This window comes from Cebus imitator, unplaced genomic scaffold, assembly GCF_001604975.1.
Source record: "Cebus imitator isolate Cc_AM_T3 unplaced genomic scaffold, Cebus_imitator-1.0 Scaffold18, whole genome shotgun sequence".
Classification (NCBI taxonomy): domain Eukaryota; kingdom Metazoa; phylum Chordata; class Mammalia; order Primates; family Cebidae; genus Cebus; species Cebus imitator.
In genome coordinates this window covers 4021978-4047721 of record NW_016107333.1, presented here as the reverse complement: position 1 = coordinate 4047721, position 25744 = coordinate 4021978, and the positions used below count along the sequence as shown (strand labels likewise).

The 25744-nt window shown below is 41.6% G+C and overlaps 1 protein-coding gene across 1 annotated transcript in view; it reads left to right on the top strand.

Annotated features, from left to right (window-relative positions):
* The window catches only part of CTNNBL1 (catenin beta like 1), a 177788-nt gene that overhangs the window by 52159 nt on the left and 99885 nt on the right, over positions 1 to 25744 (top strand). Inside the window, exons 5-7 of the mRNA XM_017512250.2 lie at positions 10329 to 10426; positions 17893 to 17986; positions 20627 to 20718. Coding sequence (XP_017367739.1) covers positions 10329 to 10426; positions 17893 to 17986; positions 20627 to 20718 — 284 coding nt within the window. The remainder of the gene's footprint in view (positions 1 to 10328; positions 10427 to 17892; positions 17987 to 20626; positions 20719 to 25744) is intronic.

Genomic DNA, 25744 nt, shown 5'->3' with positions numbered 1-25744 from the left:
CAGGCTGGGTACGATGGCTTGCATCTGTAATCCCAACACTTTGGGAGGCCAAGGTGAGTGGATAGTAGGTCAGGAGTTTGAGACTACCCTGGTCAACATGGCAAAACCCCGTCTTTCTACTAAAAATATAAACATTATCCAGATGTGGTGGTACATACCTATAGTTCCAGCCACTTGGGAAGCTGAGGCAGGAAAAGCTCGTGAATCCGGAAGGCAGAGGTTGCGGTGAGCTGAGATCACACCACTGTACACTTCCCCTGGCAACAGAGTGAGTGAGACTCCGTCTCAAAAAATAAATAGCATTTAATGTTAAATGAATAAATAGTGTTTATATAACAAATAAATAGCGTTTATACAATAAATAAATAGCGTTTATACAAAGTAAATAAAGAGCATATATACAAAAATAAATAAATAGCATTCAATATTTGTTGAGTGCATGTTAGATCTAAAACAGACAATCTAGGTTTGACTTCCAGCCTTATTTTTGTGTGAAAGGCAGTGCCCCTCCATAGCTTAGTATTCTTATTAGCAGGCAGGTAGAGTTAATAGCTTTTGTCTTTCAGTGTTATTTTTATTTTTATTTGTTTTTAGAGATAGGGTCTCGCTTTGTCACCATGACAGAAGTGCAGTGGCATAATCATAGCTCACTACAGCCTCAAACTCCTAAGCTTAAGTGATCCTACGCCTCAGCGTTCTGAGGGACAACAGGCACATGCCACCATGCCTAATTTTTTTTTAATTAATTTTTTTTTTTTTTTTGGAGATGGGTCTTGCAATGTTCCCCAGTCTAGTCTCAAACTTCTGGCCTCAAGTGATTTTGCCTCAGCCTCTGGAGTAGCTTTCTGTGTTATTGAGAGGATCAAAGGAGTGGATAAGTGCTAAGCACAGCTCCTGATACGTAGTAGGCACTTAGCAAATGTTACTTGTAACTGAATCTGAATCGTGACTTCCAAAATCATTTTATACTTTATCTTGATTATCAGATGTGCAGTAGCTTTATTGCAAAGCCTTTTGATGTGCCTGTGAACAGGGTTGTGTTCATTAAACCAAATTCTCTCCTAGTAGTTGTTCTGTTTGAATCCAGATTTCCAAAGGTAAGAGACAAATGTAGTTAGTCTGCTTGAGTGATATTCACAAGGAATCTGCCACTGCTTCATGTTATTTTCATCTTTCTGGTAATCTCTCTCCTGAGAGCATGTCTGACTAAGTTCTTGCCTGGCTGATAATTCTCATAGAAATAAATCAGTGGATAATTTTAATGCAGGCTTCTTGAAGGGCAGTCTTAAGACATTTCTGATGCTTCATGTAATGTTAGATAGCATCAGGAATTGATCTGTTAGCTCCCAGATTTATGACTTTGTTCACCAGCGTTCGCTGTGGGGTCCTGGGTTGTACAAGAACCCTAGTTAGTTAGCTTGTTGCTGGGTGAGCTCAGTATATGGTCTCATGAAATTCATTCAGTAGACCTGCTGTGAGTGCTCATGATGTACCAGGCACTGTGCTAGGCCCTTAGGAGCTATAAGCTGTGCTGGTTGCTCAAGCAGCATCAGTCAGTAAGCATATGTTGGGTATTGTCTTCGTCTGTTTGGGCTGCTGTAACCAAATACCATAAACTGGGTGGCTCATAAACAACAAAAATTTATTTCTCACAATTCTAGAGGCTAGGAAGTTCAAGATCAAGACACCAGCAGTTTTGGAGTCTGGTGAATGTCTGCTTCCAGGTTTGTCAATGGCTGTTTCTTCACTGTGTCCTCACATGGTGGAAGGAGCAAGGGAGCTCACTGGGTCTCTTTTAGAAGGGCATTAAGCCCAAGGGTCCCACCTCCAGGTACCATCACATTGGGGATTAGGCTTCAACATACGAATCTGTGGGAGGATATAAACATTTGCCTTTGGCAGGTAACTGCCATATGCCTATCTCTATTCAGGGCACTAATGGTCTTCACAGATTTCGTGACTAAGAGTTCTAGTTGTTACTTCACATTTCAATTCACCTACAGAAGGGTAGATTTCAGAATCTGATCAGACCTTAGAGATGACTTGGCACTCCAAGTCTGTGATTTGCAGTCCAGTGTTCTTCCAGTGCACCTCGAGTCTTCCTGTGGGATTTATGACATTGCTGGCAGAGTTGCATGGTCACCTGTTACCCTGTGTATTAGTACAGAAATTACTTATTTCCTTTCTGGAAACACCACTCATTCTTTTTTCTGTTGCTGCTAACTCTAAATAATAGTAGCAGCTTTTGGAAGATACTGACATTCTGCTGATTCACCCGCCTGGCTCCTGCTGGGGAGAAGGCTGACACGAGAGGTGCTGCTCGACATCAGCATATTTGGAAAAGGCAAGGGCACAGATGCTCCAAGTTGTTAAGTTCTGGTCTTTAAAAAGGGAAAAAACACATCCCCCTCTAATAACTTTGACAGATTGCCATTTCCCTCCTGCTTTCTGAGAGCTAAACTGTTTTTTTTTCCTCTTGTATGCCAACCTTCACCCTACTGCCCTAATGATATTTTTTAAAATCTGATTTTTAATGATGTCTTACATCAAATTTAAAGTGCATTCGAAATTTTTTTAATTACCTTAATTTTCATCAGAGGCAGTAATTAGGGTAAATGTCATCCTCCGGAAAGTGTGACTCTTCTTGAAAGCGATTTCGGGAAAGGGTAGGTCCTCTTGACTCGCATCTACCATGTCCTCTATCGGTTGGAACGTTCCTCTCCCTGCAACATTGCGCTCTGCTCCTTGTCTTATCTGTGATCTATAATGGATATTTTTCTTGAGGAAACGGTTGTTAACAATTTACTGTTGTACAGCTGTAACTGCCCAAAACACCTTACCATGAATAAACGATTTCATGGCAGTCATGACTTAAATTTTTAATCTTTTTTAACTCTTCATTTATCAACCAAGACCATACATGGCTGGTTATGTTCCCAGCAAGTACGGGTCATCTTTGCTTTGTCCTCCCTCTGAGAAAACATAAACTTTAGGGATTTTAATTGGATCAGAGGCTGGTTTGTTGTAACCTTAAGAGGCAGAGGATGTGAGAAAACAGCTTGTGCCTCATCCTTTCAACCGTGAGAAGCTGCTTCAGAGTTTATTCTGGCGCTCTGCATCACTGCTGCTGGTGAGGGCTTGTCAGCGCTTCTGTGCCTCATCTGCCCCCTCGAGAGGCTGGAGCCCAGCCATCGGTTGGCTGCAGAATGGATTCTGATCTGCGGAGAACATATCCTGGGGGTGGGAGCACACACCTCACATGGTTTTGGAGAGTTACTCTAAATGCAGTCAGAGGGAGCAGAAAGTGGAATCCAGCAGCTGCTGCCTTTTCAGAATAATGCTTTTTAAACACTTTTTCCTTTAAATCATTTAAACATGTTTAGAGCTCCTTTCTTGTGAACCTTTTAGAGTGTTTCTACAGAAAAATAAAACCAAAGGAACATTTAAATATATTTTCTTAAGGTATTGCTAAAAAATCCATTTTTGTGGACTGCCTTAAGCCAGATTTACTCAATTGGCCTAAAGGAACAAGGAGGAATAAAAGAAGAGGAAGATAAACCTCAGATGGTGGCTGATCGCCCCTTCTGCTACGAAAAAAGGAAAAAAACAAAAAACAGACCTACGACAACATCAATCACATGGCACCAAATTCATCAGTATTCTGTTTTTATATGTCATTTGCCATGTTCTTAATTTGGGTGGTCAGTGGAGTGCCTTCTAAAGCTTTTTTTGGTAGATCACTGTTATTTACTGGGTTTCTCCTTTGTATGATAAACGTATTGGATGCTAATAAGAAATAATAACTCCAGTTTAAAGCAAAAACACTCAAATTACTCCCCCCAGGTGTATGTGGAAAGCGCCTTCGGAGCTGCATGCTTAGGAAATACCACTGATTGAAACTCTGAGAAGGTGTGGGTCATCTCTGGCTTGGGGGTGTGGGAAGTGGAGATGGCCAAACTTTCGATAGACGTGGAGATTAGCGTGCATTGCAGGTTGATTTTTGTAGTGTCTCCCTTTGCAATGGAAATTGCCATTCCTCATACTCCGGATGGAAGCTGATGTGGTCTTGCTGGCTGCTCATGTAGTCACTACAAATTTATCAAGATGTCAGGTCCATGGCTTAATTAAAAAAAAATCATGACTACTGCTTCCCAGCTAAATGCCATATTCTTTAATAATAATAATAAATACAGTATCTATACCCCGTTTATTCAAAGTCTGCTTTCCCTCCACCCCTTTGTGAGTCAGCATGTTAACTTAAGGCACCAGTACATTGGGTTGCATGTTAATATTTAAGCAGGAAAAAAATTTAAGTTGCAGAGTAGATCATTGTGCTGATGGGGCAGTTCTTTTTGGTGTGGAATAATTTTAGGGAGTGGTCATTGGCACCGTTCTTTTCCAAATGACCATTTAGTTTTCTTCTGATTCTAGAAAGCCAGGAGAGCTTACAGAGTGGTTAAGTGAGTTTCGTGAAGAACTTCCATGGGAAGTTGGAAAATAAGGAGCAGACAGGCTTTTTAGACCAACAGGGATCAACTGAACTTGCGCAGTTTGGGTCTGAGAATGCTAAAGTGGAACAGACCGAGACTTGCCATGTTATCCCAGAGGGTGTGTACAATAGTCAAGGGTGTCTTATGTTACAGACCCAGTGCCAATGAGAAGAATAGGGCTTGGAAGGGTTTGAACCTCCTAAGGGGCTTTCTTCTAATTGGACTGGGAGGGAGTTGGTATTTGCTCCATTGCTTTTCTGCAAGCACTGTCTAACAAGACTTACATATCTTGAGCTGTTCTTTTGCTAGAAGCTTTTTTGGCTTGATGTTTCCAGAATGAAAATTACATTTAGAAGTAAATTTACGTTTCCTTTTTTTTCTCATCTGTCATTTATCTTCCTTGATATTATGTATTTATTAGCCACTTACTTTTTGGAGCCAGTTAAATATGCTCTGAAGATAAACACATTAGGTTAGAAATGCCAAAATGGCCATGTAGAAGAAGGACCTTTTCATGTAACTTGAAACAAACAAACAAAAACCTGGTACCAGATTAATGTAACTTTTGGTCTTGTTTATGGGTTTTAGGTGAAATCTAAGTCCCTGGAAGGTTAGGGTGGTTGTAGCCTGCTTTGGACATTTTCCCTGTGGCATGTTACTCCCCGCTGGCATTTAATAAGGACTTAATAAATGTTGAATGAGTACATTTTCTTTCATATTAGTTTGATCTAGGGTTTGGATAAGAGACCAGGTTCATTCTAGGTAGCTTTGTGGCAGCTGCTTTAAAAGGAGTAAAAGACCATTTTGTCTGTTTTGAAATTCATCTGCATGAATTGAGCTATATCTAATTACTGTCCTAGTCTAGAAATTAAAGAAAAGAGGTTTCTTTTTTTTTTTTTAAACTCACATTTATTGCATTAATCAGTTATATTCTCTGAATCTATACTGGTTTATTTGTCTTAAGAAGGCCTTTTTGAAATGACTTTAAAAAAGACATCTGCTTAATACATGTTATTTCTCTTTGTGGTTGTTTTTTTTAATAACTTTGTTCCTTGTGGACTCATCTCATTGGAGATTAGTAAGATTAATGCTTAGTTTCTGTACCAAGACTCTGAGCGGGATATTGGCCCAAAACAAATATCCAGAGCCAGAAAATAGAAGTAAACTCCACTCTTTTTTTCCAAGAGCCATTGTGTTATGGACCATTTCGTGCCCAGCTGGTCTTTTCTGCTTTACCTATTATTACACTAACTTATTGCCCCCGTAGTGGACAGGTGCAGAGGGAGTGCGTGGGTGGCCTTTCTACTCGACATGACAAAATAGGCTATCAAAAACTGTGTTTTAGTAATTCACAGGGAGACAGGCTCTCTCTTTTCCTATTATACTTGGACAGAAGAGCCTTTTACCTTGTGAAATGAAATTGTAACTACAGTGGAAAAACCTATCACCCATGCCCAGTGTCTGCTTGTGAAGAAATGCTGGAGGGATGGCCAACCATGCTGAGTTTTCTCATCAAGATGGAGAGTTTGTCTGTCTTTAGTTTTGATTCTCATTCCTCTTTCTGGTCTTCAGATGACCCCGGTTCATATTATATTACCCAGGAGTTGATGGTGACAATTACAGACTTACTACTGCCTTGCTGAAATGCTATTTTGTGAAAGTTGGGAATTTATATAAAATCAGTTAGTGGTAGGATTGATGAGATGTTTACCAGGCCTGGTCAGTAGCAGATTTCTTGTTTGAATTCTCAGCTGAGGCAGGAAAGTAGGCAAGGAGATAGCCACTGAAACCTGATAAGAAACAAATTTTCCTGGAAAAGCCATTTGTGCTCTTTTATAAAATCACTTTTATCTAAAATGTTTATTTTTTTAAGTTTCTAGGTTTCACGCAACACCTTGGTGAGCATGATATAAGACTAATCAAAGAAAAATGTGATATCTGGCCCACAAGACCTTAGAGGCTGAAAAAGGACTTGATCAGTCTGAATCTCTGTGGCAAAGCTGAAATATAAAATTAGATTGTCCAACCCATTGTGACCCAGAAAGGGAGGACCACGCGGTTGTTAGCTTAAACTTTAGATTTTAGAGGCTTTTGGAAAAATGAAGGCAATAGTGAGGGCTTTGGGCATTCTGTGGGAAGACTTGGCTAACAACCTGTATTATAGTGCTTTTATGTTTCTTGAGTATTTTAACTTCCTTGGCCTTTGACATACCTGATCTCATTTATTCCTTATAGCTACTCAGTGGAAGTGGCTGGGCAGAGACTATTAGCCCAGTTTTACAGATGAGGAAATTAAGCTGTAAGGAAATAAAGGGTCTTGCATAAGATTACATGGCTGGTGATAAATTGGGGACCACTTAGGTCACTAAAGATATGAAGCAAAGATGAATATGACATGACCCTTGTCCTCAGGCTGATTTGACTCTTCATCTGTTGGTCTTTCTGATATACTCCATTTGTCTTTTTGAGGCTATTGTTTAATTAATAATCATCACATACTAGTTAATAAATATTTGATCATGCATGGTGTTATTCAAGAGGTATAATAATAACACTACTTACTGCATGCCTGATTTAGATCCTTGTTCTATAGACATATTATAATTTATTTATTTGTTTAATTTTTTATAGAGACAGGGTCTCCCTCTGTTGCCCAGGCTGGTTTTAAACTCCTGGACTCAAGCAATCTGCCTGCCTTGGCCTCCCAAAGTGCTGGGATTACAGGTGTAAGCTACCATGCCCCGCCCACTTGTCCTGTAGACCTCTGACTCCACAGTGGATGAATGGATGTTAGGTGAATGTTGACATGCATATTAAATAAGTGTTTGAATGCATTATGAACTTTTCAAGAGAATAAATATGGGAGTTTCGTGGAAGAACAGGGAGGTGTTAACATTTTGTTCTTTTCCCTGAGTCTTTTACTAATTTATGGTGGAATTAAATGATAGTTCTTTTCTCTGTGGTTACAGCAGAGTCAGTAGCTAGAATTTACTAGCCTTATTTAAACTGAGTGTATATCCCCTGTGCGTTAATATGAAGTATACTTGGAAATAGCATTGTTGTTGAAATCAGATGGACCTAACATTCACCTTTACTTTTGCAGTGACCTTGATCACTTTTTTTTTTTTTTGAGACAGGGTCTCACTCAGTTACTTAGGTGGTAGTGCAGTGGCACAATCTCAGCTCATTGCAGCCTCCGCCTCCCAGGTTCAAACAATTCTGCTGTCTCAGCCTCCTGAGGGATTACAGGCGTGTGCCACCATACCCAGCTAATTTTGGTATATTTAGTAGAGACAGGGTTTCACCATATTGGCCAGGCTGGTCTTGAAATCCTGACCTCAAGTGATCTGCCCACCTTGGCCTCCGAAAGTGCTGGGATTACAAGCATGAGCCACCACGGGCCAGAAAAGTTAACCACTACTAGCTTTGCCTTTCTTATCTGTTAAATAATGCCTATACCAAAAGAATTCCAGTAGCATGGCACCAGATGTGGTGCTGTGACTTTTAAAAATGACGGCTATTATGATGATGACTATTTTAGTTTTAGAGAGCTACTAATTCCTACTAGTCAAGGGTAGCTCTAGGGTTTCTAGCGGTTAGTTTGGTAACCTGGTTATTTTTGCCATTATTTATTCTGTTTGATTCCAATAATTTGTGTGTTTTGGTTTACCATATATCAGGCATATATGTTGACTCTGTCAATAGCTTCCTGATTATTTTTCAGATGAAGATGTTAAGCATGAAGGATTTTTTTCCAAAGACCTTTAAGCTCTTTACTCATATTAAGTTTTGGGTAAATATCACCTTTAAGAGTGAAGGAGTAAGACACAGAAAGCTTCATTACTTATTCATGATGGTCAGCTGGTCAGAGATGAGTAAAGCAAACCTTCAAGTAATTTTTCTTTCAGCAAAAGACCTTCATGTAATACCCAGAACGTCGGTCATCAGCTAGCAAGTCCTGTTATTCTTGTTAATATGTTCTGCATCTTTTATTTATTTATTTATTTTTAGTGAAACTGCCCTGATTCTGACCTTTGTTGAATCTTCTTTCCGTTGTATATAGTAACTTTGGAATAGGTCTTTCAGGCCTGGCTCCCACAGCTGCCCACACATGCTGTCCACATGGTGGCTCCTGTGTGCCACCCCCATCCCTCGTGCCCACAGTGTTTTAGTGCATCCCACACACAGCTTTTAGCTTAGTGTTTCAAAATAGTATTTTCTTCAGCTAGTTACAATTTTCTCTCCCCTTTCTACTTTCTTTCCCTCTCCCCCAATCCTTTCTTCTCTTCAAATGCCTTTGTGTGTTCCATTCTCTTTGCTTTTATTCTGGTGATTTTGCTTTCTTGCCAGCCTGTCCTCGTGTTTGTCGTTGCCCGTTTTCTGAGCAGTCTTTTTCTAGCCAGTTGTTACTAATTCCCCAGTTCTATCTGATTGTTCCCTTCCAGGGTATGTGCAGTTCATATTGTCTGTGTGTATTCTTCCTTTGTTTACATGTTGGTTATTGCCTGTGGTGTATGGTTTTTAAAATTGTTTTAGATTATCTGACTTTCTCATTTTACAGATGAGGAAACTGAGGCCCAGAATGAAGAGAATGGATTGGCCTTTATCGTGTTCAGTGCTTTAGTCATCTTGGGCATTCAGTAAATGCAGTTTGCTGGAGCAAGGTGGCTGTTTCTCTCTGTCTCTCTCTGTCTCATTCCGTGTGTGTGTGTGTGTGTGTGTGTGTGCGTGCGTGCACGCGCGTGCACAAACATGTTTGTGTGTGAGAGAGAGTGTGTGTGTGTTTTCAGGTGAGGGAAAGGAAGCTTAGTTATAAGTTTAGTTCTGCCATCCAGTTTCTAAATATAACTCTCCTTCACGTTTCCCTTTCCTTATACTTCCCTTTCTTTTCTTTCTGTCTCTCTCTCTCTTTTTTTTTTTGAGACAGAGTTTCACTCTGTTGCCCAGGCTGGAGTGCAGTGATGCGATCATAGCTCACTGCAGCCTTGATCTCCTGAGCTCAAGCAAGCCTTGCACCTTAGCCTCCCAAGAAGCTGGGACCTCAGGCATGTGCCACCACACCTGGCTGATTTTTTTTTTTTTTTTTTTTTTTTTTTTTTTTTTTTTTTTTTAATTTCTAGTAGAGACAAGGTCTCACTATGTTGCCCAGGCTGGTTTCAAACTCCTGAGCTCAAGCAGTCCTCCTGCCTTGGCCTCCCAAAGGGCTGAGATTGTGGACATGAGCCACTGTACCTAGCCCTGTACTTCCCTTCCTTTTCCCTATTTTGCACAATTTTAAATTCTCAATTCTTCCTTTTATATTCACAGCAGCGTGACATTTGAGGGGACAGAGGTTGGTGGGGACTAGCCCAATTCCATATAAATCTTTCCCTTTGTTTTCAAGCAATTATGTCCTGTCCTGATCTTTGAAGACTCCTTGGTGTACATCGGCTGCCTCTTCTCAGAAATTATTACTGCCTTCGAAGGTGAACTGTACAAGGTAGTTAAGTTTCAAGAATTTAAATTACGAGATGAAGTTGAGGGTGTTGGCCTAATTCTCACTGGAAAAGTGACTTCCCAAGTGATCTATTTAAAATGTTGAAATCTGTGAAAATTCAGTGAACCTACAGAGTCAGCATCCAGGAAGGCAGCATAAGGAAAGAGACCGAATGAGTCAGTTAACATTTAATGAACACCCACTGTGGGTAGAACCTTACTGAAGAGATGTTAATAAAACCAGAGTCTATTAAAGGTAAACGGTAATAAAGCAATTGATGAGGAAACGGAAGGGAACCAAGGATTTTAATAAATATGTCAGTAGTGCTTCGCTGTGTTTGTTACACCCTTAACATTTTTCACATGTGTCCATAGCCGTGGTTGATTTGCTTCAGGAATTAACAGACATAGACACCCTCCATGAGAGTGAAGAGGGAGCAGAAGTGCTCATTGATGCTCTGGTAAGTTGCACATCCTCTGGGGTTTTGCAGGTTTGTAAAAGTTGTTGGCACCACCACCACCATCTCTGAGCATGGGCACCAGGTGGAACTCCACGGCGAGGCTGGAAGGTGGTGAGGCCAGAGTGAATGTGTAGGGATGTGACTGGGGCAGTGCTTTATGCTTTGGAATTGTGTCAGGTGAGGGGAGAGAGGCCTTGCCCTTATTAAGTCTCTGCTGTGAGCAGGCCATTTCTCATTCTTCTCACCCTGTCGAATCCTCACCACATCTGCTCACATGGGTATTATTGCCGTTATTACCACTTGCGCCCATGAAGCTGTGGCTTAGAGAGGCAAAACAAATGGCCCACGGTCCCACAGCGGGGATTTGAACCTGTGGTCTCCTAGACTCTAGATTTTCTGCCCCGTTCTTTCCTCCTCTCTTTTGTTGCTACTCACCTTTTTACAAAGAGCTTTCACAGATGTTTTTCTCTTCTGGACATTCTAATCCCAAGTACCAGTGAGAATAGGTATTATTATTATTACTATTTTACAGATAGATCATCAGAGAGAAATTGGAGAAGGTTAAAAATGAGAACAAACCTTACAGCTCATTGAGGCCAGAATAGCATTCCCTGCCTGTAGAAGACAGGGCATTTGATTTCTGCAGTCTTTTGAGGAGCCTAGGCAAGCCCTCAGAATCTTCCTCAGCTGTTGATCCACGCAGCAGCCAACACAGAGGAGTTGGTCTGAGGCGCAGCTGTGGCCTGGTGCCAGCTGGTCGAACTGCCTTACATGCAAGGAAACCCAGATGCAGAAGTGAAGCCTCCCGCTGGGCCACTCAGCCAGTCTATGACAGCTGATGAAAGAGCCTGCATGTTCTGATCTCCACCACAGTTCTGTTTCCACCACCCCAGATTCCCTAGTTCGCTGGTGATCAGAGAGGGCCACAAAGCTGAAAAGACACCCCAGATGGCCAGTGGCAGAAGTGGACGTGGTCCACTTCTCCCTGATACCACCTGGGAGCTCTGTCCACCTGCAGAGCTGTGTCCCTCCTCAAGGCTCTGTTGACTTGTCTTCCTTCTGTTGTCTTTGCTTGTCTTTTCTCTCTGGTAAGAATGTTAGTATTGGCTTTGATTCAGTTAGCAGTTTGTCAGAGATCACTACAGCCACTTATATTAGAAGACCTGGGGTGCTTGTGTGGCTCCTTTCTAGTCCTACCCAAGACCCACAGAATCAGAATGGCTGGGCCTGGGGCTCCAAATAATCCTGAAACCCCACTGCTACAGTACCCACCGTCTCCTCACCTTTTCTCATAATGTTCTTGACACTAGAAATTTCCCATGTGCCGTGTGCGCTGCTGGCATTTGGTGTGAATGAAGGGGTTGTGAACCCACTGGTTATGAAGAACTGGCTCTTACAGAGAGTAAGGCTGGAGTCCAGCAGGGCCATTTATGACTGAGCATAATGAAAATTTCTATGGCCATTTTTCTTTCAAGCTCCTTTAGAGAGCAAACTGCTACTTTTGTAGAATTCAGGGCCTTTATTTTTCCTTTGCACCACTGTGCAGAAAGAAAAGGATGATGTTGGGGTGTCCTTTTGTTTTGAGGAGCATCTGAAGAAAGACTGTGGCACCTGCTCCAACTCTGCGTCCCCACAGTGTCGTTTGTGCAGTCTTACTTTCCAGAGGTTAATTATGTCGCCCTGAATGAGCCTTCCTGCCTGGTCCCTGGGCTGATTTTAATTACCATCCTTTGCCTGTGTGAATAGGAAGACAAGAGAGGAACAGCTAGCCTGGCTGTTGCGTGTAAAATGTACCCAGAAACAGCAGTTCACACAAAAGCCCTCTTTGTCTTTTCTGTGTTGCCAAGCCCACCGATAAAAGCCGCATCTTGGCAGATTTCATTGTGTGTTTGGGAAGGAGCAGTTCACCCTCAGTCTGGGGAGCCATTAGGTAGCTGCTATACAGGATGTTCTTTCTGTGCGTTTAGTTTAGTTTTAATTTTTGTTATTATTATATTAGTTTAGGATTCTGACTCTTACAGGTTTATCCTTGTGGGGCTGGTAGGAATCACAAACATTGAATATTCCTGGATTCCAGTGTATTCCTTGCCTGTCTGCTACTAGTCAGAAGTCATCGGTAAATATCAGAGTGCAGAACTGGCGGTGGGCTTCCATTTACTTTGTTTTATTCTTATGCTGCATTCAGGAAGAAGTTTGATAAGTACTCTCATATTACAAGGGTTGAGTTGTCTTTGTAGTTTTAATTTGGGACCAATATCTGAGGCCTGGAATTGCATGAGCAGAGGCTAGAGGGCATGCGGCAGAATTTATTGTGGTGTGCAGTTTGCTGTTATTGCTTTGGTTTTTCTCAGTTGGAAGTCCTAAGCAATAGGTTAACACATTCGTGGGGAAAGAACACTGTCCTGGCATTCTCAGGGATCTTTGGGGTTTTAAAATTTGGTTCATGTCCGCCGCTGTCAAAAGGCAAATATTTGTGCTAACAAGTCGATTTGGTAGCCTGGAAAATGGGCTCTTTTCTGAAGAGTGGTGAATGAGAGCGTGTATTGCTTCGATGGCAATTCTCTCGCATACCTCTCTACAGATGACTTTGGATTTCTTGAGAATGATGACGAAATTCCAGTCATTTTTCTACTTGCCAGTCCCAGAACTTGCCGTGTGGTAGGTAGTCCCATGCCTTTGCTCATGCTCTGCCTTCCGCTTGCCTCACCTTGCTTCTCTGGGGCTACCTGGAATACTCCCCCTCATCCTGCAAGGCCTGACGTAAACTTGATCTCTTCCCGTTTGCGTTTTTTCCAGACTCATCACCTCAGTAGGATGTGTTGTCCTGGCACTTTGCACATCCTGGTACTTGTCACATTGGATTATAGACGCCTGTTTATAAGTTTCTCCTTCCTGAGGTGTGATCCCCATCAGGGGAGTGGTCAGAGCGGTGGCTTTGTCACTTACCACTTCTGTCCTTGGGAAAGTTACTAACCTCTCCATACTGCTCTTCTGTAAAATGGAGATGGCAGTAGTGCCTATCATAGTTCCAAAGTGAGGAACAAGTGCGATATTCAGTAAGCCTTTAGAACAGTCTGGCACAGAGTAAACAGCCAATAAAAAAAATACCCATTACCATTATAAAGGTACTGTACCTGGCAGATACTAAGAACTTAGCAAATGTCAAGTTAAAATTGTATGTATCACCTACCACACAGTGAGATGTCTGTGAATACTGAGTTCAACAAATATTTTTTTCAGTTCAAACAATATTTCAAAAACATTTTGAATAAACACTCAATAAAACCACATTTGAATGGTGTGGGCCTAAATAAGACATGAGAGGATAGAGCTTTAGTTTAAAAAATAAAATAAAAAGGAAGAAGTAAGTAATGGTGATACAAGGCAGAACATTGAGAATAGCTATGACGCCAAGGGGAGGGAGCACTCACTTCCGATGGGAATAGTTAGGAAGGACTGCACAGCTGCAGGTGGTGGCGATGACCTCTGAAGGGAGGCTTTCATAGGAGAGAATGTGGAGGTGTCCCAGAAGGCAGAGATGGAAGTGTGGCTGGGTGGTGGAGCTGGCCAGTGTCTAGGAGCCAGCATTTGCTTTATAGAAACTCTTTATAGAGTTCCACAAAAGTGGCTCTGATGTGGACTGCCAGGGAGCTACCATCCATACCCATTCCTGCACTCAGTTAACCCTACTGAAACATTAAACTTTGAAGCCCCAGCTTGGTTTGGCTTGGACTTGGTTGGCACTGTATTTGTGCTGCCCAGGTGAGGCTGAGGTTGGCAAGGCTTATGTTGCCGTAAGGGTACTCAATACAAAAATTTCTGGATCCTATTTCTTCCCATTTCCATTCATGTTCTCACCTCCATGTGTATTTGTTCCAAAGCAAAATTCATGTGTACATTCATTCACTAAATGTTGATTGAGCGCTGTATGTGTTCCTGATTGTAGGAATCAGGTATATAGCTGTGAGCAAGCCTGACAAAGCCTCTGCCTTTGTGGAGCTCATATGGTATGAATGTAGGGAGAAACAGTAGATAAATACACAAGGAAACTATCAGAGTGTGGTTCTCTGTTAAGCAGAATTAAGAGAGAGTGATGTGCTATAGAGTGGCTGGGAAGTCAGGTTGAATTAATCGTCAGGTGAGGCCTGAGCTCCGGATGACAAGAAACCAGCCATTCAGAATGATCAGCAGCAGGATGGGAAAGGGACGAAAGACCTAAAGTCAGACTGAGCTTGACGTATTCACGGAACAGGGAAGGGGCCAGTCTTGTTAATGTGCAGCTGGGGTGAGGGGAGAAAGCAGAGTCAGGGCCAGACCACTTTGGGCTCTGTAGGCCTTGGTGAAGAGGTTGGGTGGCATTGCCAGGGTGAAGGGAACTAATTGGAGGTTGTAAGCAGGGGAGTGGTAACGTAGCCTGACCAGCGTTTTAAACAGAGCACGCTCTTATAGGTTACAACAGGCCTGAGTTTCACATTATGACCATGTTACCATGTGTATTCTCAAAACTTGTTTGATCAAGATTCAGTTTATTGTTATTACTGTTTATTAATATGAAATTTCTGAAACTCCTAGTAGGCAGAAAAGTTCAACCTAACTCTTGAGAAAGCTTATTGGCACATCATACTAGATAGAAAAAGAATCCTTCAAACCGTCTCATCTGTCTCTTTTTCATTTCCTCGCCTTCTCTTATATCCATCCTCTTAGGTCAAGTGGAAGATGATGTCTGATCATGCCCCTGAACTTCTCTCAGTAAGACTTCCCAGAATATTGTTTGGGAGGCCTGCTAACAATCAGAAATAACAAATGACTTATCAGAAAACATCACGCCCAAGACAGTCCTCATTTCCAAGGCAAGGGTTGGTTGCTCTGGCTGATGCTTTAATCCCTAAGCAGGATTTGTTTTTAGTTTCAGACTTTGTCACAGGTCCAGAAAATTGAAGGTAGACCCAAGGGGTTAGAGGGAGTAGAACAGAATGCTAATTTGTACTTTTTACTGAGCGATATCCAGAGCTCTGCATAATATAAATATTTTTCGAAGGGTTTTCTGAGCTAAATGTATTCACCTGCTTTTGGCCTTGCTGCAATCAGATAAAATTGCATTTAACCCAACTAAACATAAAGTTTCACACTTTGCAAGCTGAAAAAGGCTGCCAGTTAGGGGTTGAATTTCCATAGTAAGCAAACAGATTTTCCTCTAGCCAGATGCCCATTAGCCATAACCATTCAACTCTAGGAGTTAAACGCATTGCTCACTGACAGCGTCCCCACCACCTTCCAGACAGCAGCGAGGGAAACATAACTAAGAATCAAGGAAAGGGGGAAAAAATGATGCAGATAAAGCAGCAATAAGCAATTGAAGCTGGAGAAGCAGTTTGCAGAACTGACAAGCCGTGTGATACCCAGCGGAGCTGCGGTGTCTGCTGCTTTAGGATTCAGGGAGATTATAAGTCAATCAGGGTGATTTAGGGAAAAACATACTGTGACATGGTTCATATTTTTCCCCCAGATGTTTTTCTGTTTTCTCTCACATACTCAAATTGTCCAATTAATTAAGGAAAACATTGTGTGGCTTTCTTTAGTGACGCTTTTTGCTGGCTGTGAGATTTGAGAGCATGATTGTATAGCTCTTGGCACAAGATGGGAAAACAGCACTCTCTGTATTTACAGGCTCCCAAATCTGGCATCAGGGTTCTGTCAAATAGTATCCCCTCCGTGTTCCTCACACCAGAACATAAAGGAGAGCCTGGAAGAATCTAACTCATTTGTGATTCAGGTATCACAAATTAGTCCATAATTTCACCTTTCCCATGTCCATATATTTCCCTTAAGTCTCACCCAGACACATGTTTCAAGAGTCCATGTTTCAAGATCTCTGCCGCCTGCCATTGCTTGCCTCCTCAGGCTCATTTTGAATTGTGTCTGTAGAATACCTTACACGCAACTGCTCCGGAAGTATCAGTTGGATGAGATGGTTTCCTTCTTTCTCCCTCCATTCTTTCCCCTCATTGAAACAATAGGGGATTATGGGAAAAAATAGAGTTTTGTAGTTGGGCACTTCTGCCACCAGCTTCGTGACTTCGATCAGGCTTATTAACCTCTCAGAGCTTTTGCTTTCTTGCCTGTGAAAGATGTACATGAGGGTAAATGGAGCAATTACAGTGCACAAACTATGTGTTCCATCAGTTTATTTAAATCTAGCAAGGTTTCCTGAGTGTCTGCTGTATACAGCATTGTAGTAGACTTTGAAGGGTATACAAAGATGAATGAGGTGAGGTGCCTGACTTCCAGGAAGTTGGCTTTTTCTTAGCCAATGAGAGAAAGGAACAGTGAATATAATCAGGTATCAGGGGGGTAAAAGGCTAGATTCAGACTTTATACTTGATTCTTCGAGCAGCTGCCATGAACTAGACCTGAGGTAAGGCCTGTCACATATTTTCATTTACTCTTTACAACTTACCCCATTTCAAGTGAGGAGACCAAAATGCTGAGAGGGAGGATAATACAAATATGCAGTAGACCATGTCTTCAGATGCGACTTTACTTACCGGCCGTGCTTAAGAATCTGTTACCAGATGGATCATCCCTTCTTGAGGATAGAAAACTAGGTGATTCCTTAGTTATCTTCCTTGGTGTGCCTCAGGGATACCTAAGGGCAGTCTCCCTAGAACACAGATTGTGCACAGGTGGTAGCCTGAAGTAGTAAAAGCATTATTTCACCCAAGGAGAAGGAAGTCTGGTTTTGCCTTCACCTCCACTGCTCAGTAGCTGTGTGGTCTTGGCTGAGTCACTAACATCTTGAACATCAGCTTTATGGTATGGCTACTGAAAGTTTCCTATCTGTCTCAACATATATGACTCCAGTAAGAGAAATACAGTATCCCTCTATGCGTTCACTGTCATACAAATAGAAGATATTTTATTGTGTTGATTATTCTTTTTAAGAGGGAACTGTAAACTCTTCATAAGTAGTAGTTTCATAAAAGTTTAGCAAGAAAACTTAGGAATGTTTTGAGGTCAATGTAAAATGTGGCTAGTGAAGGTTCCAGCGAGACATCTGGTGCACTGGCCTGGAAACGTGTTTTGGCTTGAATGAACTGTCGAACTGACTTAAGATGGCATTCATGTAAGGTGTTTAAGTACCACAGAGAAGGGGAAAAAGCACAGGGCTTGCTTTCAAATGGTCTGTGTTCGAGTGTGAACACTGTCACCAGCTTCTTACTTTTGTCTCCTTAAGCTCCAATGGACTCATCTGAAGTTAGAGCTAATGGTGCCTGCCCTTTACTTGCCTCAGGGTCACTTTAAGACTCAAAAGGGATAATGGGATGGAGAGCACCTTGGAAACCATAGACTGGTGCTTATTTGCTTACTCTGTTCATTCAAAGAGTGAGAAGTAAGTATGGGAATGGGAACATTTTGGGGCCCATTTTGTGACATCCCTCTCTCCTTTTGCTTTGCCGTTCCCGCAGGTGGATGGGCAGGTGGTAGCGCTGCTGGTACAGAATCTGGAGCGCCTGGATGAGTCTGTGAAAGAGGAGGCAGATGGCGTCCACAACACTCTGGGTGAGAGCAAGGGTGCTTGCCATTGCCTGAGGTGCTTTGTGTTGGTTTGGGGACTTTGTGCTCAGTTCCCTTTCTCCTTCATAATAGAGTCAATAGCAGGAGTGTTTTCCTCCCTTCTGCTCTCAAACTGCCTTTTCAGAAATGAAGACCTTTGTGTAAATTTCATATAACTGCAGCTTTGGTTTGGCTTGTAGGTAATAAAAGCAGAAATCCACTAAGTAGGTAACCTTCCTAGACAAAAGCCACTGGCTCTGTTTAGCAGGCCTTCGCCTCCAAAAGTTAGGACGAAATTGATGCTGGCTAATTTTCTTTCCTTTGGAATGTGTATATTTAAACATTTGAAATCATTTTAAGTTGGTTTTTCTTACCACTTTCCATCAGTAGAACTGCAAACTTTTGGACCACTGTATACCTTTGTAGGACATTTTATTTGAAAAAGAGTTTTTCTTTCTCTTCTTAGGTATAGACTACCATGTAAACTGAGTTGAAATATTGCTGCTACTTGGCTGCCCTGACATCAGATTTTTATTTAAGTAGATTCCTTTGTAGTATTTTTCTCTTCCTTCTCCTCCTTGAATCTCCCCAGTCTTTCCTTTTGTAAAGTTGTCGAACCAATATCCTATTTAAAATTCTGTTTTGGGGTACCCCTCTTTATTACTGGTCACTGTCTTATAAAACCAGAAGTGACGTATCTGCAAGCAGAGCTTGAGAAATGGACGAGGCCCAGGGGAAGCAGAACATTTGATGAGATTAGATTTTCCTCTTAGCCCCTTTGTGTACCACAGATTTCTCATGTAGTTCTGGACTCTCTTCCATGAGGATTATCATAAAAAAGGGGAAAGATGGGCTCCGGGGAGGAAGAGGAGGAACATAGCACTCCGTAATTTGAGTTGGCTATAGTCTAGAGCCAGAATTTGGCATTGCCATTTGTTAGCCAAGTGCTGGATTTTGCAGTATCAAAAGTTTGTTGATTGACTGCCAACTGTTTGTTAATAAAAAGTATCAGCCTGCCAGTCTACAGAGATCTATTTGCAGCCCAGTGAGCTACTGACAGCTCAGGAGATCTTTCCTCTCTCGCCTAGTGTTTTTCAGGCACTGCGCTAGGTACTAGGGTGGATTATGGTGAAGTAGGCATGGTTCTGCTCCTCACAGAGCAGATGAATAGGTGAGTCTCAAAAAGAAAGGAAAGACAATGCTGGGTGACAAATGGTATCATAGGAGTCAGTGAAAAGCACTGTGGCAATGAAGAGGAAGGGCCTCCAAATACTAGATAGGAGCAGCTAGCTCCTATGCATGACTGTGGCTGTTTATGAAGACAGCTGCCTTTTGACAGATGGAGGAGTGGGAGAAGGGCCCTCAGGCAGGGGAGTATCCTTTGCAAAGTCATAAATGGGGCTAGGATTTGAGGAAAGACTAGAAACGCCTCGTGACAGTCAGAGGCAGGAGATGGAATTGGAGGGGTAAGTTTGTCCAGTTAATGGAAGACTGTAAACCATAGCAGGATGTTTGGATTTTGTTTGAGTGAACAACAGGAAGCCATCTAAAATAGAAGCAGAAGAATAAGATAGAGGCATGGAAGATTAAAATGAATGAGTTGATTTTTGTAGAAAATGTCAGAAAGTAATTCAGAGTGTTGTAGTGCTCTTCATCTCTCAGGGGTTCATTGCTGCTCTGCTCCGACAGCTTCGTGCTTCCCCTACCTGGTCATCCTTTAACTTGCCATTGGGGAGGCTGATGGGCAAAGGCATGAGGAAGAAGACAGGAGGTGTGGTGACTTCTTCAGCCCTCTCTCCTTCAAAATTCACACCCAGTGTGTTCTGGGTATTGTGCTTAGGGAACACAGAACTGTTAGGTTTCATGATAGTAGCATGTTCCAGGATATGGGAAGGGGGGCTGAAAGAAATGAAAGCATTTGATATTGAGGACTCTAGGTGATTAAAAGAAAAAGCAATTCTCCTTTTTAGTATCATAGTCATGCAATGACTTTTTTTTCCTCCTAATTTTTAACTTTTCTATTAAGCAGCACTTTGGCTGTTGTAGGAGATAGCAGGGCCAATTATATTTACTTCCTAGTACCTGGGAGTTACCTCGCCAGCATGGCCTTTCCCCTCTGTGCATGTTGGTTTGTTCAGTTAAAAAGACCATACTTTCCTGCTTTGCAATATTCTTGCTTCCACCTGATGCAGGGAAATAGAATGAATGAATGAATGAATGAATGAATCAGGAATGAATGAATCAGGAAAGGAAGAGACTCTGAATTCACCAGCCCCTGACTTTTCCCTAAGGCTTCTGCCTACCTCCCTGTCTCTTTGGTTATGGGTTTCTGGGACTCTGGTACAATCAGGACTGAGTGGGCCTTTTATGTTCTGCTCTAGTTTTGTTTCCTATTAGCATAGGAAATCTGTCACTTATCCCTTTTGTGAGTTCCACCTTTTCCAGTCATGAGTTTTACTTGTAGCATAACTGGAAGAAGAAAACCACAGCAACTCCCTGGTTAATCTAAAAATGACAACCCAGTATCTGGCAGGGAGGAATGCAGGGAAGTGGGAAGAGGAATAACATACCTGTCATGGGAAGCAGGCTTGTTGCAGATGCAAACAAAGGTGTCCTCTCAAATGACTAGTGTCTGTCTCCCCTCAGCTATTGTGGAAAACATGGCTGAGTTCCGGCCTGAGATGTGTACAGAGGGTGCCCAGCAAGGTCTTCTGCAGTGGCTGTTGAAGAGGCTGAAGGTGAGTTTGGCTGTGGGGAACTGCAGCTCACACCTTTCTTTGCTCTGGGCGTGACTGATGCTGGGTTATTGGCATAAACGGTGATGCTGGGCCATATGATCTAGTTTGGGAAGCTTCTTCTACCTCTTGCTTCTTTCTTCTCCTTTTTGTTTGTTTTAAAAGAAAAGGCCTTAAACAGAGTCTTTAGTACCTCTGAAAGACAAACATGTTAGACATACAAATTCATGTGATACAGAAGGTATAAAACTGAAAACCTCCCCTCTGCTGATCCTTTGCAGTTCCACTTCCCAGAGACAGTCACTTTAACATTATTACATCCATTCTTCCAGAAATTTTCTATGTATATGAGAGAGAGTGTGTTTCAAAACAGAATTATATGTTTTCTTATGCAAGTTGATTTTCTTACTGAACTATCTGTTGCCTGGTTAGTATTCCACCACACTGATGCACCAAAATTAATCTAATCATTCCCACTTGTAAGTTTGTACTGCTGTAAACAGTGCTGCTGAGAATACAGTAGTCCCCTCTTATCTGTGGTTTTGCTTTCTGAATTTTACTCACAATTAACCACGGTCTGAAAACAGGTAAATATAAGGTATTTGAAAGAGAGACCACATTCACAAAACTTCTTATATAGTATATTGTTATAGTAGTTCTAGTTTATTGTTATTATTAATCTTTTACTGTGCCTAACTTTTAAACTTCTTTTTACTTTTTTTTTTTTTAAACAATCTTACTCTGTTGCCTAGGGGTGGAGTACAGTGGCATGATCTCCACTCACTGTAACTTCTGCCTCCTGAGTTGCTGGGATTATAGGTTTGCGCCACCCTACCTGGCTAATTTTTGTATTTTTTAGTAGAGACAGTTTTACCATGTTGGCCAGGCTAGTCTCGAACTCCCGACCTCAAGTGATCCACCTGCCTCGGCCTCCCAAAGTGCTGGGATTACAGGCATGAGCCACTGTGCCTGGCCTGTAAATTAAACTTCATTATAGGTACATATAGGGGAAACAAACATAGTAAATATAGAATTGATCTGTGGTTTCCAGCATCCACTGGGGGTCTTGGATCCTGTCCGCCACAGATAAGGGGAGGACTGCGTATATAAACTTCTTAAAATACCCATTTTATTTTAAGTTCTATACAAACTTCTTAAAATACACATTTGTCTCAGTTTATCTGTACGGTAAGTTCATAGAAGTAGAATTGATAGGCCAGGGGGTATGCATATTATTCGTAGTTTTGCAAAATTATTCCCACTGATTTATCATATCCCACTGATAAATCAGCTGCCCTACTGATTTAGAGTTATCTGTTTGCCTCTGCTTCTAGTTAATCTGATAGTGAAAACTGATACTGTTTTAATTTGTAATTTTAAAATCAAGCTGAGTGTACTGGCTTCTTGTTGATATAGCCATTTGTATTCATGTCTTTCAGCTTCATATTTATATTCTTTGTCCATATTTCTATTGGATTGTTCATTCTCTTTCCTTTGTAGCATAGTCCTTGTGGCTGTCTTTTTAACAGTTAGTACTGTCCGATAGAGTAAATGAGGAAAAGAAGAGGCAAGAGCTCCTCTCAGAATAGTTTTAACCAAAGGTGTGATGGGAGGCAGTTTGGAACTGCCTATATGCTACTGAAATCACCCTCAGGCAGGCAAGGATCCCAACTTTTTGGTGAGAAAGAGGCACTTTTTTGTAACTAGAGTGATGCTCTAAGTAGTTAATGGCCTTGCCCTGCTTCAGAATGTCATAAACATCCAGAAAGTCTGGGGTGTATCAGGTCAGATTTGTCCTCCACTGTCTTGGTAGGGCTAAAGGAGAAAGTTCTGCCTAAGATGTCATATGCCACGTGGTTTTCTCCCATTCTGACAATCTAGTCTTCTCCAATCCTACTTATTCAATCATTTGTTCCTATTAAATCTGTAACCTTGATTTACATAACATTGGCTCAAGGATGCTCAGCTAGCCCAGCTGCTACCATTTTTGGGTAAGGGCGCATGTGCCCAGCAGAGGTCAGTAAACTGTAACTCCCTCCAGACCCCACCCCCTTTCCTTTCAGTCTTGGATTCAGCAAGTAGTTAATTCATGCATTGCCATTTGCAACTTTCCTTTTGACCTCCTCTCTTGAGTCTAAATATCCTTTGGTTTTAGAACTAGACTTGTTTCTCATTTAGTTTCCTTTACATCTCTGTAAACTCAGTTCCTTCTTTTCTCGATATTCACCACATTTTTGTTCTCAAAAGCCATGAGACATTTTGGGAGCAATGAGTGGTGGAGACGAAAGTAGATCACCCAGTTTTAAGGGATCTGCATAGTGTCAGGGGCCTGAGCTGTTGGCAGGGCAGCCACCGGCTAGGAACCCAACCTTGAAATAGACCAAGTAATTCAAGAGTTGTTTGTCTCTGTTATGCCAGGACAAACTTTCCAAGTTACTTGAGACCTAATACTGATTCAGCGATCTTCATTAAACTAGAATGGCAGCCCTTCTGCCGTTTGAGAGTTGTTAAAACTCGCCAGAGTCTTTTTTTTTTTTTTTTTTAAATTGGTAACATAGGAAGGGAAATTGACTTTTGAGTGTTCGGCTTGGATGCCATTATCCTTATGATCGTAATGAAGGGGCCCATTTGATAGTTTAGGAAGCTGTTGACTCTTGCCACATAGGCACTGCATCGGTGTAATCCTCAGGGCATAAATAGCCATGTTGCTGTCTCTTAAGCAGTTTTCAAGCTTTTAGGGATATTTAAAAATCAAAATGTGATTTTGGTTTTTTTTACTGGTAAGCAAGTGCCTTTAGAAGAATACTGTGCTGCCCAGGTGTAATTAATTAGTTAATGAAATAAAGTCCTGCTTAAGGGTGAGGCCAGCAAGAGGGCTTGTCTTTAACAGCAATGCCTTGCTCTTATTTCTCATAATCTGGGGAAATACTTGTTATAAACTTCATTCTCTTCAACATCATGGTGACTCTTAGTGAGTACTGGACCCAGATTCTGACTTGCCCTTATTAGCTGTGTGATTGTGGCTAACGGACTCTTAACAGTTTTCTCCCTGTTTTCTCCTTTGAAAAATGGGGATCATACTCCCTGCACTTCCAGTCTCACAGGGTTATTGTGAAATCAAATATGACAATGCTTTTAGATTGTAAAGATGTTATAGCATTGGGTTTCAGCTGAGGGTTTGAATTAAGATCACCAGTGGAACTTAAAAAATACAGCTTCCCACACTGCACCCTAGATCTACTGTCTCAGTCTCTGTCTTTGGTATATTTTAGAAAGGTTTCACATGTGATTCTAATGTAAAACTCGCACTAAGATCCGCTCGCTCTGGAACTGTAAACTTTCTTGTTAACCATTTTACTCTGGAGACTAATTTAAAACTCCGTTTTCACTATGCCATTCCCTGTTCAGAAACTTACCTGAAGTGATACTGTACCTTCTACATCAGATCTCACCTTCTGTAAGCCTCTTCTCCTGGCCCAGTTTGACCTTTTCATTTTTCAGTTTTGAAACATTGGCTTTTATTACCTTTTTGATATCTTTTTTTTTTTTTTTTTTTTTTTTTTTAACCTATCCCCTGCTCTGCAAAGGCCTAAATTATGTTGACCTCTGTGTCTGGCTTTGCTCATGCTCCTGACTCTACCAGAATGACTGACTCCTTCTGTTTGTGTTTCTAAATTCTATATACCCTTCATGAAGCCGCTTAAATCCCTAATCTTCTGCATAGCCTCCATCACTTTCAGGACTGAAAGGAAATCTGTAAGTTCTGTTGTAGATAAGAAATTTAAAATTGAGACCTATCGATATTAAGTGCCTTGCCCAAATCCCTGTAGCTAGAGATAGAGCCAGGATTAAGACCCAAGCCTCCGGAATTTTCTTCATACTCCCTTTCCATAGTACTTTGCCCCCAGCCTATACTGTCCACTTTCTTTTATAAAAAATCAACCCCTTCATTTTTTTCCAATGGGTTCTCTTGTGAGAGTTAGCCCATCTGGGTTCCAGCATCTCCCCATAACTATGTGACCCAGCATTTCTCTCCATCTGTAAAGTGGACATGACTCCATCACCTGGCCGACTTGAATATTCTTATGTGTGCTGATTTTCTTTCTCCAAATACCCTACATTTTATAATTACAAGGACTATGTCTTTGTCATATCTGTATCTCCTCCCAGTTGTCCTCAAACTCTGGTTCCCAGCCAGGAGCATCTGCATCACCTAGCGCCTTGTTAGAAATGCAAATTCTTGGGTCCCCCCAGACCCACTGAGTCTGCAAAGTTGGAGTGGAGCCTGGCAGTCTGTGTTTTAATACGCCCTCCAGGTGATTCTGATGTAAGCTAAAGTCTGAGAACCAAGGTCCTAAAGTACTTATGTCTAGATGGCTTGATAAGACCTTACGATTTGACTGATCATCCCATATTTATTCAGTAATCCTTGAGTAATTCTTAAATGAGTGACACATGGGTGACAGCATTCTAGTGTTGGATTTCTCCTTTTTGTACTGGTAGCCTAGCTGTATATAGAGATATTTATGGATCTCTTCATCCAACAAATCCAAACCTCACTAATTTATTCTGAGGATAAAACCCATTGCAGATGATTGTATTAAGTGGATTAACAGGTAAGTAGGTAACAGTAGTGTGAGAGGTGCTGCATCACAATTAATGTTTTTAATGGGGAATACAAGCTTATTAGGATATTTTGTACTGTTGAAAATAACAGCAAAACCAAGTTTGATTTTTCTTTCCTAAAGAAACAAAATTAAGATTCCCTCATTACCCAGTTAAATCAGTGCTTCAGAAACAGTTGCAACATTCAACTAAGTTATATTACAGGTACAACTGGTTGATGCTAAAGTCCTTAGTCTCTATGACCGGAGGTTGGGATTTTGCAGGGCACAATCTGCTTTGACAATTGTACAGGGCTGTAGCTGTGTCTGAACCTGCTCCATGTGTTCAGGTACCAGAGGTGAGCTGCAGATATAACCTGCAGCTTCTGGCTGTGGGTGGTAGCATAATTGTTTTGTACTTTCCA